The sequence below is a fragment of the Delphinus delphis genome, chromosome 14, assembly GCF_949987515.2.
Source record: "Delphinus delphis chromosome 14, mDelDel1.2, whole genome shotgun sequence".
NCBI classification, from domain to species: Eukaryota; Metazoa; Chordata; class Mammalia; order Artiodactyla; family Delphinidae; genus Delphinus; species Delphinus delphis.
Window position 1 is genome coordinate 70790400 of NC_082696.1, and position 17090 is coordinate 70807489.

Here is a 17090-nt window from a genome sequence, read left to right on the forward strand (position 1 = left end):
TGTCTATTTTTATTGTTGTTGCTTTTTTTTTTTTTTTTTTTTTGTGGTATGCGGGCCTCTTACTGTTGTGACCTCTCCCGTTGTGGAGCACAGGCTCCGGACGCACAGGCTCAGCGGCCATGGCTCATGGGCCTAGCCGCTCCGCGGCATGTAGGATCTTCCTAGACCAGGGCACGAACCCGTGTCCCCTGCATCGGCAGGCGGACTCTCAACCACTGCGCCACCAGGGAAGCCCTGTTGCTTTTGCTTTGGTGTCATATTTAAGAAGCCATTACCTAATCCAAAGCTTAAAGATTTACACCCAGATCTCCTTCTAAGAGTTGTATGGTTTTATCTGTTACATTTGGTTTTTGACCTATTTTAGGCTTATTTTCATATGTGGTCCAAATTCTTTGTGTTGCATGTGGAAATCTAGTTAATCCCAGAACCATGTGTTGAAAAGACTGGTTTTTCTTCTTGGCATTCTTCTCAAAAATCAATTGACCATAGATACGTAGATTTATTTCCATACTCTCTATTCTGTTGTATTGACCTATATGTCTGTTCTTATGCCAGCACCACAGTGTTTTGATCAATGTAGCTTAGTAGTAAGTTTTGAAAACAGAAAGTGTGAGTCCTCCAAATTTGTTCTTGTTTTACGAGATTGTTTTGGCTGTTCTGGGTCCCTTGCATATCCATATAAATTTTAGGTTCAGATTGTCCATTTTTCCAAAAGAAGCTGTTGAAATTTTTATAGGGTTTACTCTGAATCTATAAAGCAAATTGGGAAATATTGCCATCTTAACAATATTGTCTTCCAGTCCATGAACAGAGGACATCTTTCTGTTTATCTGAGTCCTCTTTAATTTCTTTAACAACGTTTTATAGTTGTCAGTGTACAAGTCTTATACTCTCTGTTAAATTTATTTCTAAGTATGTTGTTTTTAATGCTGTTGTAAATTTTTTTATAATTGCATTTTTTATTGTTCATTGCTAGTGTAAGGTGAATGTCACATTGATTTTTGTATACTTACCTTGTATCCTGTGACTTTGCTGAACTTGTTTATTAACTCTGATAGTTTTTTTGTGTGTGGATTCTTTAGGATTTTCTGTATATAAGCTCATATCATCTACAAATATAGTTTTATTTCTTCCTTTCTTTCTGGATGCTATTTCTTTCTTTTTCTTACCTAATTGCCCTGACTAGACTTTCCAGTACATCTTTGTCTTGTTCTTAGGGAGAAAGCTTTCAGTCATTCAACATTAAGTACGATGTTAGCCATGAGTTATTTGCACATGCCCTGTATCAGGTTAAGGAATTACCCTTCTGTTCTTAGTTTATTTAGTGTTGTTTTGTTCATGAAAGGATGTTGGATTTTGTCAAATGCTTTTTCTGCATCTACTGAGATGATCTTTTTTTTCTTATATTCTATTAATATGACATATTACATTGATTGAGCCTACCTTGCATTCCTGGGATAAATCTCACTTGGTTTTGGTGTGTCATTCTTTTAATATGCTGCTGGATGTGGTATGCTAGTATTTTGTTGAGAATTTTTGTATCAATGTTTGTAAAGGATTTGGTCTGTAGTTTTCTTGTGATGTCCTTGTCTGGCTTTGGTATCACAGTAATACTGGAATCAAAGAATAATTAGAAAATGTTCCCCTTCTATTTTTTTTATTTTTTTTTTGAGAGCTTGAGAAGGATTGAAATTAATTCTCCTTTATAAATGTAATAGAACTGACCCGTGAAGCCATCTGGTTTTGGGCTTTTCTGTGACAGAAGGTTTTCGATTACTGACTCAGTCTCTTTACTTGCTATAGCACTATTTAGATTTTTCTATTTCTTCTTGAGTCAGTTTTCGTAGTTTGTGTCTTTTGGGGAATTTGACCATTTCATCTAGATTATCTAATGTTTCAGCATGTAATTTCTGATAATATTTCCTCATAATTTTTTATTTCTGCAAGGTTGGTAGTAATATCTCCACTTCCTTTCCTGATATTGGTCATGTAAGTTTCTCTCTCTTGGTTTGTCTACCTGAAAGTTTGTTAATTTTATTGATCTCTTCAGAGAGCCAACTTTTGGTTTCTTCTATTTCCTCTTTTGTTTTCCCATCTCTATTTCACTTTTCTCTGGTCTAATCATGATTATTTCCTTTCTCTGCTCACTTTGGAATTGGTTCTTCTTTTTGCTAGTTCCTTCTGGTGGAAGTTTAGGGTATTGATTTGAGATCTTTCTCCTGCATATGGGCTATATGTTCGTGTTTCTTTGCATGCCTCATAATTTTCTGTTGAAACCTGGACACTTTGAATATTATAATATGGCAGCTTTGGAAATCATGTTCTACCCCCTCCGCAAGGTTTTTGTTGCTACCTTTTTTGTTGTTTTGCTACCTTGGTTGGGGGGAGGGGGTTATTGTTGTTTGTTTGTTTGTTTTGTCCTTTTAGCTGAGTGGTCAGCTAATGATTAGACAGATACTACTTAAACTCCTGGAACCAAAAATATCTCCCAGTCTTTGCAGAGGGGCTCTGAGTATGTATTAGGCATGACTTCAGACTCAACCAGGCAGTTTGCAACTCTGCCTTAGCGATCACTGCTGCTTTCTTAAAGCCTCAGAGTCAACCCAGAGACATCTCACATCTTTCCTGAGCATATGCACAGCCCTGGGCATGTGCATGGCTATCTAAGTTCCCAGGAGAAGGTCTGGGTTTTTCAAACCCTTAATCCTCAAAGCATCTCATTCTCCAGCCTTTCCTTCTGAGCTTTTTGTTTAGTCTGCTGTTTTTGCTGACTGATATCCATTGCCTGATACAGCAACAACTGAAAAATTTGCCTTTAAGTATTTTCCACAAATGTCTTCAGGTAACAGCTTTAGCACTAGATGGGTTCCCAGTTTGGCAAGATAAGGACAAGCCTTTTGGGCCAATGTTTCCAGGGAGCCACCTATACACGAGACAAGACAAAGCAAATAATTAAAATATATTCTGCTCCTCGTGGTACTATTACTGGGACTGTGTGCTGTTATTTTCAAAGCTACAGCTGAACTGGAGAACAGTGGCTGGAACTCTAGGGTAAGTTAAAATGCCCCAAAGCTCAATGTTCTTACCAAGATTCAGCTGATTTTTTTTTTTTTTTGATTAAGTACTTTGTAGGCTGCTGCAAACTTTTAGTTAGTTTCCAGAGTTCCAAAAAAGTTGATTTTGACCATTTTTGCCTGTTTTTCCATTGTTTTTATGCCAAGGGGGACTCTTCGAATTCCTTATTCCACCATTTTTGCTGATATTACTAGTATTTTCTTTTTCAATTAGGATATTGCTCTAACGGTTAACTTAAATTTAAGAGATTGCAGCAGGGTTAATTTTATACATAAGGGAAATATTAGGGGTTTTGGCGTGTGACTGAAAACTATCAAACCTGTGCCTGAAATGGGATATATGTATGATATTATGTGCAGTCCTCTAAATGCTTCCTAAAACTTAGCATTAATTTTGGTCTTTGTGCAAATGTACAACAGTCAAAAGTCAGAGAGAAGCAAATATAACACAGAAAAGAATAAAATAAAAATGGGGGGGAAAATGGAAACCAAGCATTAAAAATGTAAATGAAAGCATTCTTTAAATTTCTAATTCAGTGCCTATTGGAGGATATAATGATAGGAAAAGACAAGCTTAGAAAAATTTGACTTGTTTACAGTGAGGGTGGTATAAGGAGATAGAGACGAAGCCCAGTGCTTGAGTGTAAGCTGAGCCCAAATAAGTGAACCCAAATAGCACCACAACAGTGAATATCAAGTTAGTAACCTTCTTCATATCATTGGCGTGGTGCTAGTGCCTTTTTTTTTTTTAATTTAAAACTGAAATTTGAGATTTCTTTACATCTTTACACATACTTAAGGGCATGCATTTTAAAATTGTATTCTGTCATTTTAAAACCAAATTATATTGGTTCTTTTTGTTTGTTGTTGTTTGTGTGTGTGTGTGTTGTTTCGTTTTCATAGCAAGGAGCTGTACCTCCAACCAGTTCAGTTCCTCCTGTTGCCGGGGCCCCATCTGTCGGACAACCTGGAGCAGGATTTGCAATGGTGAGTGATGACTGGTGCTAAAAATTGTAATGAATACTTCTACGGCCTTCACCAAATCCCAGATTAACTATAGAATATAATTCGCCCCAAAATGCAGTGAAGTAAAATGTAAAAAGTTAAGTCATCTGCTTTAGACATTAAGTAGTCTACAGAGGGCATGACTGAGTCACTTACAAGACACTTAAATTCTGCCATCAAAATAATTTTTATAGTACACTGTTATGTCATTTTTGAAGTACTATTTACCAAACATATTTTTAGCTCAATCATCAAAATCCACTTTTAATCACTATACTAGGACTTTTCACTTACCACGTTCATCACTAGCAAATTTTAGAGCCATTTTCCGTAAAGAAACAAGTTTTCATCTCTTCAAGAACTATGCTTCCAGGAGATGGATAAACAACAGCAAAGCCTGGGTGGGGTGAGGATGCTTTGCGGCCAGCCAGGCTCCTACTGCCCCTCAGTGATTCTCTGCCATCTGGCAGCCTCCCAGCACCCATCGTTCAAAATTACAAATTATACTTTCTCACAGACCTGGATTCCTCGGGATATGGGGATATATGTATACGTATAGCTGATTCACTTTGTTATACAGCAGAAACTAACACAGCATTGTAAAGCAATTATACTCCAATAAAGAGGTTTAAAAAAAAAAAAAAAGGAAAAAATTTTCAGGAACATATTAAAGACGTAAAGGTCAGGGCATTGCCAGAGTAGATTCCACTCACGCTATGAACTGCTTTGCTTTTCAGCCTCCTGCTGGGACAGGCATGCCCGTGATGCCTCAGCAGCCTGTCATGTTTGCACAGCCCATGAGGAGGCCACCCTTTGGAGCCACAGCTGTACCTGGCACACAGGTCCGTTTTTAAATGTCCCACAAAAGAATGACATGACTTTATAAATGGAAAACTGTCATGTGACAAACTGTTTAAAAATGTTTTTACCTGATACAGTCTTCATACCTGTTGCTTCAGAAGTAAAGGGAACATGGAAGAGAGATGAGCCATAGTGTGACATTTGGAGGAAAATGATGGAAATAACTACCTGTCCTAAAGTCCCTCCATTCCTCTCCTACTTAATTCAGGATGGTTCCTGAGAACTACCAGGTGTTTAAAGTATCCAGGCATTTAGTCCAGAAAAAATGAGCAGCTCTGATCCATACTCTTATTATGTGTTCCCAAAGTTAGCCAAACGGAAAGTTAGTGACACAGTCCTCCAGATTGCCAAGTTTGCCCAAGACTAGTAACACGAACTGCAGTGAGCTTGCCAAACTGCAAAGCCTGAGGGAGCAGTTCCCACAAGGCTGCCTTCACATCAGACCCTTCAGGTCCCAGGGGCCACCCTCACTTCCAACCAGCTGCCTACAGATTTGAGGGTTCCCAGGACCATCCTCAGATTAGACAGTTTTCTAGAATGACTCGTAGAACTCAGGGGAGCACTAACTTTATGATGACACTTTAAGTGTAGTAAAAAGATGCAAATCAGATCCAGCCAAAAGAAGAGATGCGTAGGGCAAAGTCTGGGAGGGGCCCACACATGAGGCTTCTTTGTCCTCAGGGATGCATTACCCACGTGGCATCAACGTGTGAGGATACGCAAGCCATACTGCCAACCCAGGAAGCTTACCTGAGCTTCAGCGTGCAGAGTTTTTATTGAGGTTTCTTTAGATAGGAATGACTGATTGAGTTCAACCACGTGGGAAATAATTCAGTCTCCAGCCCTCCTCCCTCCCTGAAGGTCAGGCTCATATCCTGTGGCCCAAAGACTTAACTCTGTAATCACGTGGCTGGTCTTTCTGGCATGGCTAACCCTCCACCCTGAGTCATCTTGTTAACATAAATTATCAGGTGTGGTTCCAGACACCCACCCTGAATAATGAAGACATTCGTATCACTCAGGACGTTTCCAAGGGTTGAGAGGTTACCTACCAGGGTCCAGGACAAAGGGCAAACCTCTCTTTAGATGAGGCCAAATGTCTTACTGCACAATGTGCTACCTCCATTTATGAAGATGCTAAAATATATGCACTTGGTTGAACTGTTTTGCTGCTAATAGTGATGTTCATATTGATGAATCACCCTTTCTTTATTACTCTTATAAATTGCCTGGCCAAAGTGAAGGTATGTGTAGAACCAAAGAGGTCACTGTGAGAAATTGATGTAGATGGAGACAGAACATGGTAACTAATAGCACCGTGCTAGCCCTATTCACATAGCTCATATATATTTTAAGGATATCAGTAAATAGTTTCATTTCTATAATGTTTTTAATTTACCACATGGGTATTTTTATTGTTTCAGCCAAGGAATCCTACTGTGAACTTTCTGAGTGTACTTTAATCCCCTTTGCTTCCTTGAATCATTTCTAAATTCATTTTCTACCTGTTCCCAAAATTTGCTTTCTTCAGCTTCTTTACTTTAACCCTCAAAAGCCATAATGACCAGGAGAGAGAATGGTGGGTGTCCAGAGAGATGAATTTACAATGTTAAGAGACTCTAGCCTTCAAGGCCATAGCCAAAGCACTGGCTTCATGAGAAATCTTCTGTTCTGCTCTCATACTAATGAACGCTGCCTAAAGTTGTTTGGGGGGAGTGGGGTGGTAGTGAGGAAGCTTTTAGGTATAATAGTTGGTTTTAAATTTAATCTGGATATATTTAAATTCTAAGAAGGATCTCATTTACTGTGAATGTCTCCTTGATGGTTAAATATATCCATGACTATCTACCACCTTTTTGAAAAAAAGGAAAGATGTTCCTATTTTTATGAGATTTTTAAAAGTCATTGTATTTGGTGTGCTGAAAGCTTTAGAAATAAATTAATATAATTTTATTATTAAAGGTAGTTTTTCTGTGTGATACTAGTGTTACAGAGCATGAGTTTGCTTACTTAATTCAAAGAATGAAAATGAAAAATAGATGATATGATGAAAACACAGTGTTTTCAATCATTTAATTGAATTTATGGTAATTTAGGAAATGGTATGCCATACTTACACAATTTTTAGATTGTATTTCCTATATCAGAGAAGAAGCATAGCTGATTATATACTAGATAAGAAAATAAACATGAGTTGATAGCTTTAGAAAACGAAACAGTTTTTCATTACTGATATGTGGACTATGCCACTATTGCTCAGTTGGTTAGTATCACGATGTTGTCATATCACCTAATTATTAATTATAGACCAGGCCTTGAGTTTCTTATCTTCCAGACAACGTTGACCCTTACCCCGGTCTTTCTATGAAATACGATCCCAGTTTTAAAAATGGAAATTTGACTGATAGATACTACAGTCAGTCAGTAGTTCATGGGCATAGGAACAAATCCGAAACTTCTTACTTCTGGAGCTTTGTTTATGGAGCCAATGAAAACATACATCCGTGCCCTACAATCCCAGGTCTCTGAGGTTTCCATCATGTTATAAGCATAGGAAATTAATTAGATTCGAAGGATACAGGTCAGTTATTGCTCTGTGTAAATTCCATGACCTTTTTCAAGGCCTTGGACCTTAACATTCCTGCAAAAGCCTGTTCCTAGAACTTATGTCTGTCACACAATGAAATAATTTAGGTATTCACTAAACAGAAACAAGGTAAGAAAATTTTTTGTTGCTTTTGCTGCAGGTTTAGTATGATTCTTCTCTATAGTCTGTAATAATGAGTCCTCTCTACAAGCTGGATAGGCAAGATTGGAATTAGCGACATTCATAACTAGGAGACTATTTGCTCATCTGAAACTAACAGTGCCCCAAAACTTGACAGGTTTTCACTTAAAATACTTTACATGAAATCCTAGTATATTTAGCTGATATTTTTAAATAATTTCTTAAGGAACTTTCTGCAAGCTGTTTTCTTCCCATTTTTCCTTCAAACTCACTGTCACTCTAAGAGAAGTCATTTATATTCCTTTATTAGTTTAGTGGTACTAATAACTCAAAGAAAAATGCTTTGAATAGAGAAATTGTTTGGGTTTTTTTTTTTTTTTTTTACTGTATATTCATAATAGCTTTAATGTGACTAGTTTTTCACATCTTCCCTAACTAATATCCATATTGTTCTACCAGAGTCCTCAAATTTTACTTTGGCTAAATTTGATGTCAAAGAATTTCAAGAAAGCCAATATCCTTTGAAGTGTGTTTTATAAATCCAAAATCTAAAACAACACTGTGACTAAGTAGAACAAAGTAGATTTTGTAAACTTTTAGCCATCTAATCTTCTGCATGTTTGTTTTCTGTGGTATGTGCTCGGCCTAATGCTTATCTATCTCTCTGTTTGCTTTCTGTTTCCACTGTCTTGGGCTGGCTTTTCCCCCTTAGCTTTCTCCAAGCCCTACACCTGCCACTCAGAGTCCCAAGAAACCTCCAGCAAAGGACCCATTAGCGGATCTTAACATCAAGGATTTCTTGTAAACAATTTAAGGTATCTAATATTGAGCTTTTCCTGTGGGCTTGTAATAATGACCTATGCTATGCTTAGCTATTTTATTAGGTATAATATTTGTACTTCTGTGTTTTAAATACCTGTATATAATAATAATAATTTGAATGTTTATGCTTGTTAAATCAATATTGAAAGCTATCTTTATCAATGATTTTTTTAATCTTAATCTATAAAACTAAGAGGGAGAGAAACCTCCAAATTGTCCTTACACTGGAAAGCACAAAGATTATCACTGATAAAGCACAAAGTTGCCCAAGCTGCTACATAAATTAGAAAATTACCACTTCATTCCATGATGACTGGAATTTATGGAAAGGTAACATTTATAATACTTCATTTAGAAATTGTCTAAGAATATATTTGGCTACAATAATTATAATTTTATTTTGCTTATTCTCCTTTATTCTCTTCAAATAAAGCTTAGATGATTATTTTGTATTTCTGCATTCAAGCAAAATTTTAAATTTCTAACATTCTAGTTTTAAATTTCTAATGTAGTTTATGAAATTACATTATGACTAATAGTGGACTTACAGAAGAAAACTGATGAAGGAAAAGGGTTTACTACTAGCCCCAGCACCTAACACAGTGGGTAGGTTCTCAAGAAATACTTGCTGAATGTGGATGAACAGTATTAATGATGCTTTTCATTTACATGGTATTTTTCGTACTTGCTAGTCATTAACTCTTTGACCATCTCTGTAGAAGATCAGACCCTGCGAGATAAACTAGTCAGATACTTTTGCCTCCATTTCACAGCTAAAGAAACTGTTCCTTGGCATTAAGTGATTTACCCAAGGCCACACTGGCAGAGCAGTAAGAGTGTCGAAGCTTTTGGACCCCCATCCAGTGTTATTTTTATCCTATATCTACTACCTATATTTTTTTAAACTTTCTCAAATGCCTACTAAGATTTTTGTGGATTCCTGCCTTATGAGTTTTTTCTTCATACAAAATTAATAAACAATTTATCATTTTAAGGCCTTGGCATCTCAGCCAAGTCATTCTCCTTGTGCCCAACTTTTCTGTCCCACTTTGGTGTGGATTGGGCTGAGGTAGGCTTACATAAGACAATGATCACTTACTTCTTAGCAGCTGAAGTTTCAGGAATGACCAAGGACACTGCAGGGGGCAGCCTTTTATCCTTCTTCTGTTCAGTAATATTGCTGTCAGTCTGTGCAGGAACTCCGATAAGGACCTGAAACAGAGATGCTTTAGACAGCCCCTGCCCTCAGAGATTCACAGTCAAAAGAGGAACAGATACAGACTATGTTTTGAAGAAGAGTTACCCCCATGGCTAAGCCTGAAGACCCCAGGAAAGTTTTCCTGGCAGAGATGATGAAGCGTGGGAGATAGCCAGGGTGACTAGTGGGGGGTGGCATAAGCGAAAGCTTTGAATTGCCAGGGATATCTCCCCTCTATTCTGCTCTGTCACTTGTGCAACTGTTTAGTGGCTCCTTGAAAACTATAACTGAAAAGGACCAAAAAAAAAAAAAGGAAGTCCCTGCCCTTCCCCCTTTTTTTCACTGCCCTTTTTTTAAGGTTAGCTGTTCTTAATTGGTACTGAATGTCTTGCTAAGGTTTCTAAGTATCCAAATTTCAAAATCTTGCCGATAGAATTTTCTTATCTAAAAATGAAGCTATACACTGAAAGTTTTTTTTTTTCTCCCTGGATGAAATTTTAAGCTTGTTTTAAAGAATTGTGAAAAGTATATAAATGTGACTTTGGTAATACGAAAACCTTTGGTGTAAAGATTTTCATTGTAACAGCGAAGTAAAATTGCAAGGAAGGTAAAATCTTTGAGGAGTACGTAGTATTGTTTTCTAATTCGAGTGCTTTTTATCTTTACAGCTGCAATTTTTGTGACTGAATAGGAAAAAAAATTACTGAGTTTGGACACTTCAAATAAGACTGATGCTCAGAGTTTCAAAGGGAGCCACCAGTACCAATCCCAATGCTTATACATAACTTCTCTTCCAAAACGTGTAGCACAGCTGTGAAAGTGAACAGTAGGAATGTGTACTACCTTAGCTGTTATCCCTACTCTCAGAATTGTAGTGTATATGGGTTCTTTGTGTGTTGTACGATGTAAACAACGAATGGATGTTTCTAATGCCTTTAGTGCTTCTCTGGACCTCACCCATGGATGGATGATGCAGCTGTTGTGTGGTGAGCCATTTGGAAAGACGTGTCTGTGTTTTTGAAGGTTTCAATGTATATATAACTTTTGGACAAATCTAAACTCTCCCCGTAAATTCTCTTTTCTTCTGTATGTACGTTACAAACATAGTGTGATGATATCAGGTAGTAAGGAAAACACTCTTAAATATACAGAACTTTTTTCGGTGTGGAGTACACTTTTCCAATCACAGGAACTTCAGCTGTTGTGGGAAATGTTTATTTTTGTGGCACTGTATATGTTAAGAACTTTTATTTTAAAAAAATGTAAAGGTTAATGTCCATAACAAATATTTCTCCTCGAAGCTACCTTATCAAGAATGAAATTCATATGGGAAGAATTCCCTATTCAATCACTGCTATATTAAAATATATATTTTAATTATATTTGACAGGTTTTGCATCTAAATTGACCTATTTGTTCATTTTTGCTTCAATGCGCTGAAAAGTGAAGGGTCCATTTCCATCATGTCTGTGAAAATGCAATTAGAAATGTGCTATTCAAGTGATTATAAAGGCACTCCAAGGTATAACTGTAATTTAAAGATTACTGCAAATATTTTTATTTTCTTGTGGGTTTTATGTACATCTGTTAATTTAGTATTTCTTTATGTGTTCTGTAGCGTAGTGTTCTTCCATCCCTCAATTGAACTCAAAGTAGGTTTTGTTGTACCATTGTGATTAAAATTTAAACTAAATCAGAGAATTGTATCCTTTACTGTGCATATTGTATTCTTTAATTTTTAAGTTGTTGTCATATTGTCTGTGCTGATGGCTTGGCTTAAGATTTCGATGCATAAATGAGGTCACTGTTGATCAGTGTTGCTAGTGGCTTGGCAGTTTTTCGTTAAAGCATATTGGGTTGGAAAGGTGTTTGCCTTTTTTTCAAATTATTCAATAGATGTATGGTACCATTTAAAAGTGGTTGTATCTGAATTTACTGTGGGGATAACATACACTGTAATGGGGAAAAATTACCTAAAACCAATCTCAAAACGGCTTTTCTTTGTATTTCAGTTGAAAAACCCAGTGCATGTATGCCCTCTGAGATGCAATAAACACCTTGAACAAAGAAAATGCAAACATAATCTTTCTCTCTTTGATTATTTCTTAGGGGGAAAAGTCTGTTTCAGATGACGCACTTATCATATACAAAATATTGCAAATGCTAAAACATTTAGGATGAGAAAAGTGGTCTGTGCCAACATAGTTTTGATTATTTTCCAATAAAGTAAAGACAAGGATAAAAAGAACAATTTTAATCAGCTGACATTAAACTTGGGACTGCGTGGCTACTGCCAAATACACTGAAATTCCATATTCCAAAAAAGAAAAGGATGAGCTTTCTTTTGAAATATGCAGTTAAATTCTTATAATAGTTTTGCAGGAATTCTCTGTGGAAGTTGAAGGATTGTATGATTTTAAGTAATCGTTTGCAGTACTCACACACTTGCATGCACAGATACTCGGACACAAAGTCTAGATTAGCCAATTTTAGTAAAATTGGATGATGCCTGTAACTAGATTGTTACAGTGTCTCAAAAAGTAGTCCAATCTCAAATAGAAGTATTCCTCAAATAGAAGCACATTTCTATTTCTAAAATTGTCTTTCCCTTAGTTACCTAGGATTTGTATCTTGAGAACTAACTTTCAGAAACTAGTATCTGATTATGTAATGTTTTTATAGATTACATTTTGATCATATGTTACTTTGCAGGCATATTGTAATAAAAATGTGTTTCAGATTGTAAATAATTTTAAGCTTAATATAGCATTTTTAATATGCTTTTTTCCCTTCATTGAATGACCCATGTGGTATAAATTCTTAATAGATGAAGCTACAACAGCAGTATTTTTAAATTGGATGCTGGAACCTTGCTGTGGTGAGATTCTTGATGTCCTTGGGTGGGGAATTGTCTTACAGATGAGATGCCGGCTCAGGTCCTCTGCTCAAACGATTTATCTCTCTGGAGAACTTTCAACACAGGTGCATTTTACCCGCGGTGTTCTTTACTGCCTCTCCTGGGCTCTGCGTGCATACACACGCGAGCACACCCTTCAGGGTGTGACCACACCACTGCTCACACAAGTGGTCACTTTGCTGGCCAACACAGGGCCCTCTGCCTTAATTCCCTCCCCCAACCCCACGAGTAGAGCTAAATCCTACTCGTCCATCATGGCTCCCCACCCTCTTCTCAGAGCCCAACTTTCATCGGCCTTTATGGCACTTAACATACTGTGTTATAATCAGCTGGGAAGGTGGCTTCTGCCCTGGCCATGTGGGTGCCTCAAAGGCAGGAAACATCTCCTCTTGTTCAGACCCTCAGCAGCTAGCACTTCAGTAGGTATGTGTCTGAAGGATGAACACAGTACATTAGTTCTTTTTTTTTTTTTAATTTTTATTGGAGTATAGTTGATTTACAATGTTGCGTTAGTTTCTGCTGTACAGCAAAGTGAATCAGTTGTACATACACATATATCCACTCTTTTTAAGATTCTTCTCCCGTATAGGCCATTACAGAGTATTGAGCAGAGTGCCCTGTGCTATACAGTAGGTCTTTATTAATTAATCTATTTTATATATAGTACTATGTATATGTCTTAGAGGTCTTTTCACTTACTTGGATACTGCTGGGCTGTTGTATTTCTGATGACTAAAGAATAACTCTCATATAGTGCAGTTATCGTCAGATGTTACTAGAGTTTGAATAGCTCTCCCGACTCATTGCAGTGGAAGCATTAACACCAATTGAAAACCCATCTTGAGTTGAAGGTTTGAATTACTTTATGGTGTAATGATTACAACAAGTGGTTCTCTCAGTACTAAAGTGTCTCCTTTGTTCTCTGTCTTTCATGTTATTTGTTGTGCTTTTTAAAACAAGAATAAAGACCAAAGACTTCTGGGGAGAAGTCATGGGGTTCAGAAGAGGAAGAAAGGAGTGGACGTGAAAAAAATACATGAGAACTTGGTTCACAGAAAGATAAAACGTGCAAAGCCCTCTGTCTACCTCTTAAATAGACACATCTTTAACAATAGATCTCCAAATTTTTCAAGGTGGAAAAAGGGCATGGTCTCGTAGCAGTAATGACAGTGTTTCTTGTGTGGAAGTAGTTGATGAAACTCAAAATGTGTGTTGTCTTAGTTGAAAAGTCACGTTGGTCTATACTTTTGAGGCAACAGGCTTTGTGGTAGTTTGTTATTCATCCTCTTGGACTGTAAGAAAACTTCTGTTTCTCATAGCCTTGCTGACAGCACATTTCACTACTGGATACATCATTCGGGTCTCCTGTATGAGTGGAAATGTATGAGGGAGCAAGGTTTCGTGGCTTAGTGATACGGTCATTAACCTTAGCTAAACTGTCAGAGCCGCAGCACTAAATCATCCAGGTTCATTTCCACTTACGACATGCCTCGTCAAACAATTCTGAAAGAGGAATCCATGCTATAATTGATTCCGTAATTAGGTATTCTGTATCTGATCGCAGAACAGAGGTTTTCAAACTCTTTGTCTCAGAACTGAATTTGAACTTTTTTTTCGCCGCACATCATGTGGGATCTTAGTTCCCCAATCAGGGATCAAACCTGGGCCTCCAGCAGTGGAAACGCGGAGTCCTAACCAATGGACTGCCAGGGAATTCCCTGAAATTTATTGAGGACCCCCAAAAGCTTTGTTTATATGGGTTATGTCTGTCAATACTTGGCTATGTTAGAAATTAAAACTGAGAAAAATTTTTAAGTTTTGTTTAATTCATTTTTTAAAATATTAAAACTATTCTATATTAACATCAATAAAATATTTTTATGAAAAATTCCAATTAAAAAAAATTTAGAAGAGTGGCATTGTTTTGCTATCTTTAATCTCTTTAATGTTAGACTTAACAGAAGACAGCTACATTCTTATATCTGCTTCTGCATTCAATCTGTTGTCATATCCCGTGTCATGCAGTCACTGGGAAATTTCACCATGAGCACAATTGTGAGAAAATGAACATCCTAGTATTATTATGAAAACAGTTTTTACCTCACAGTATTGTTATAAAAATAACTTTAACCTCACAGACCCTTCAAAAGGGTCTCAGATCCTCAGGAGTCCCCAGACCACACTTGGAGAACCACTTCTTCAGATCTGAAAGAATTGTTCTCATGTTCTTTGAAAGAGAGAAAACATTTACTAGTTAACAGCTTGCATCATTTTCTGTGTGTGTGAACAGAATAACCCTACCATCACCATGTGTTTTGTTCAGTGTCTGAACAAATGCCCTCCTCCACCAACCCCACATTACTTTTTAAGCAACTTTGAGACATGTACAGGAATGGGAATTCTGCGTCAGACTCCACGGAAGGGCATCCCTGCTCAACCACCCACTGTTACCTTAGGCAAGTTACATAAGTTCTCTGAATTTGTTTTCTTGTCCGTGGAAAGGAGAAAATTTCTATCTTTGTACTTACTCTTCAATGAGATAATGCATGGAAAATGCTTGGCACAGAGATAGTGCCCAAGAAATACTGCTGTTGTTACTTTTAGAATTACTATGGCTGTTTTTGCTATAGATTTTGTCATTTGTCTATGATTGTAACAACACTAAGGGATGGAGAAGATGGAAGTATAAAACGTAGTCAATAATGGGAATATTCCTTAATAAAGTACAATCACCAGAAGTACTAAACGTGTTTTAAAGTTTCATCAACGTTAAGTGCCTCTTCCACATATAGATACAGCTCACAATCCAACACAGCTGGAAGATGAGGTATCTGAGCAGGGTACAGACAACACCTACCACCGAGTTCAACTTGATTCCCTGGAGCCTCTTTGGCCATTGGCCAGAATTGTTTCTACTTGGAGATCAAATATCTTTAAAAAATACACTTAATAGTGATTTTTTTTAAATAGGAGAAATATTCAATGAGTATTTGACAGAGATGGAAGGTAAAAATATCCAGAATGGACATAGAATGTGCAGGTAACAACATTGAGGACTGGAGTAGGGAGAGAATTTTGAACAGAGGCCTACAGCAGCAAGAGACTATAGCCTAGGACAGAACCCAGGCCTGCAGACAGCAGACCACAGGTGAGTAGGACCTAGAAGGGCCCCCTTCCAACAAGGGGAGGGGGAGACAGTCTTCTTTTAGTGATCGTGTTCTCTGCTGTTAACCCACTCTTTAATGCTAAATTCATCTCCAGATACCCAAACAGCCCGTGGTTCACGTCTCTCCTTCAGAGTAGGGAGCATCTTTGGGGTAAGTCAACTAATTTTGTAATTAATAATTGTCTTTGTAAAACCTAAACAGGAAGTCAAAACTTACAGCCTGAAGTGACTTACAAATCTGTGCCAGGGAAATTTGGAGTTACTTTTTAAATCACCTGCTATTTAGGATCACATGGCTTTTGGCACTCTGTTGAAAACAGAACATGCAGTTGTGACCATGTGTGTAATATTTTAGTTGTGTATTTGGGGCCAGATTTTTTTTAAAAATCTATCTCTTCTCGCAGGGAAAAAAAAAATGGCTTCAAAGCTACACTAAAAGGAACATTTAGTTTAGAACAGAGACAAAGGTGTTCCTATTTGATTGGGTCCAGAACAAAATATAGTTACATAACTGGCTAGTTGGTGATGTATTCATGGGTTAGTTCACTGTAAAACCACATAATGTTTATAACTTGTTGCTTTCTTTATGTCTAGGTGTTATCAAACTTATTGATAAATATTCTACAAAAATGTTTAACAAACATGTCTAAGAGTGAACTCGTTATCTGTTTACCTCAAGCCTGGTTTTTCTGTCTAGGTTGGTGGTCTCACTGTCTACCTAGGCTCCCAAACCAGAAAGTTGGTGTGACGTTACACCCTCAATTCTTCTCCCCTATATTCAATGAGCCACTAAGTGCACTGAACATTCTGCTCTTGGAATGTCTTACAAGTTGCCCTCTCGTGCCATTTCTGCGGCCACTTTCTTAGGACAGTAGCTCTTTACTGGGCTCTTTGCCTCTAGTCTAATCCCCACCCAAACTCACCCCAATTCGGCCTACATGGTTGGCCAGATTTCCCTGTCAAAATTCTCATCTGATGACATGACTTTTCCCTGACCTCAAAACCTGCATGTAAAGGTTGAAGTCCAAGCTCTCTAGCATGACATTCAAGTCAAACGTCTATTCAAGGCTAGAAGTCTAGTTTGGAGCCTCATTTCTTGCCATTCCTCGCCACTAGCAGGAGCTAACCTCTCATGGCAGCAACCCCCAACACTGCGTCCTAAACACACAGGACAGTGTCACACTTCCATACCTTTGCACAGGCTGTTTCATCTCCTGTGAGTGGCCTCCACTCCCCCAAGCTCCCCCCTGATAGGCTGGCAAACTTGAACGCATCCTTCAAAACCCAACTGAGGTATCACCTCCTCTAGGAAGCCTTTC

At 37.6% G+C, this 17090-nt stretch overlaps 1 protein-coding gene across 5 annotated transcripts in view; it reads left to right on the forward strand.

Moving 5' to 3' along the window:
• The window catches only part of SNAP91 (synaptosome associated protein 91), a 159081-nt gene extending 147319 nt beyond the window's left edge, over positions 1-11762 (forward strand). For all 5 annotated transcript variants that reach the window (XM_060030276.1, XM_060030274.1, XM_060030278.1 and 2 more), the window contains exons 26-29: positions 3978-4061; positions 4817-4921; positions 8381-8483; positions 10357-11762. In XM_060030276.1, coding sequence (XP_059886259.1) covers positions 3978-4061; positions 4817-4921; positions 8381-8473 — 282 coding nt within the window. In that variant the 3' untranslated portion in view covers positions 8474-8483; positions 10357-11762. The remainder of the gene's footprint in view (positions 1-3977; positions 4062-4816; positions 4922-8380; positions 8484-10356) is intronic.
• The last annotated feature ends 5328 nt before the right edge of the window (positions 11763-17090 follow it).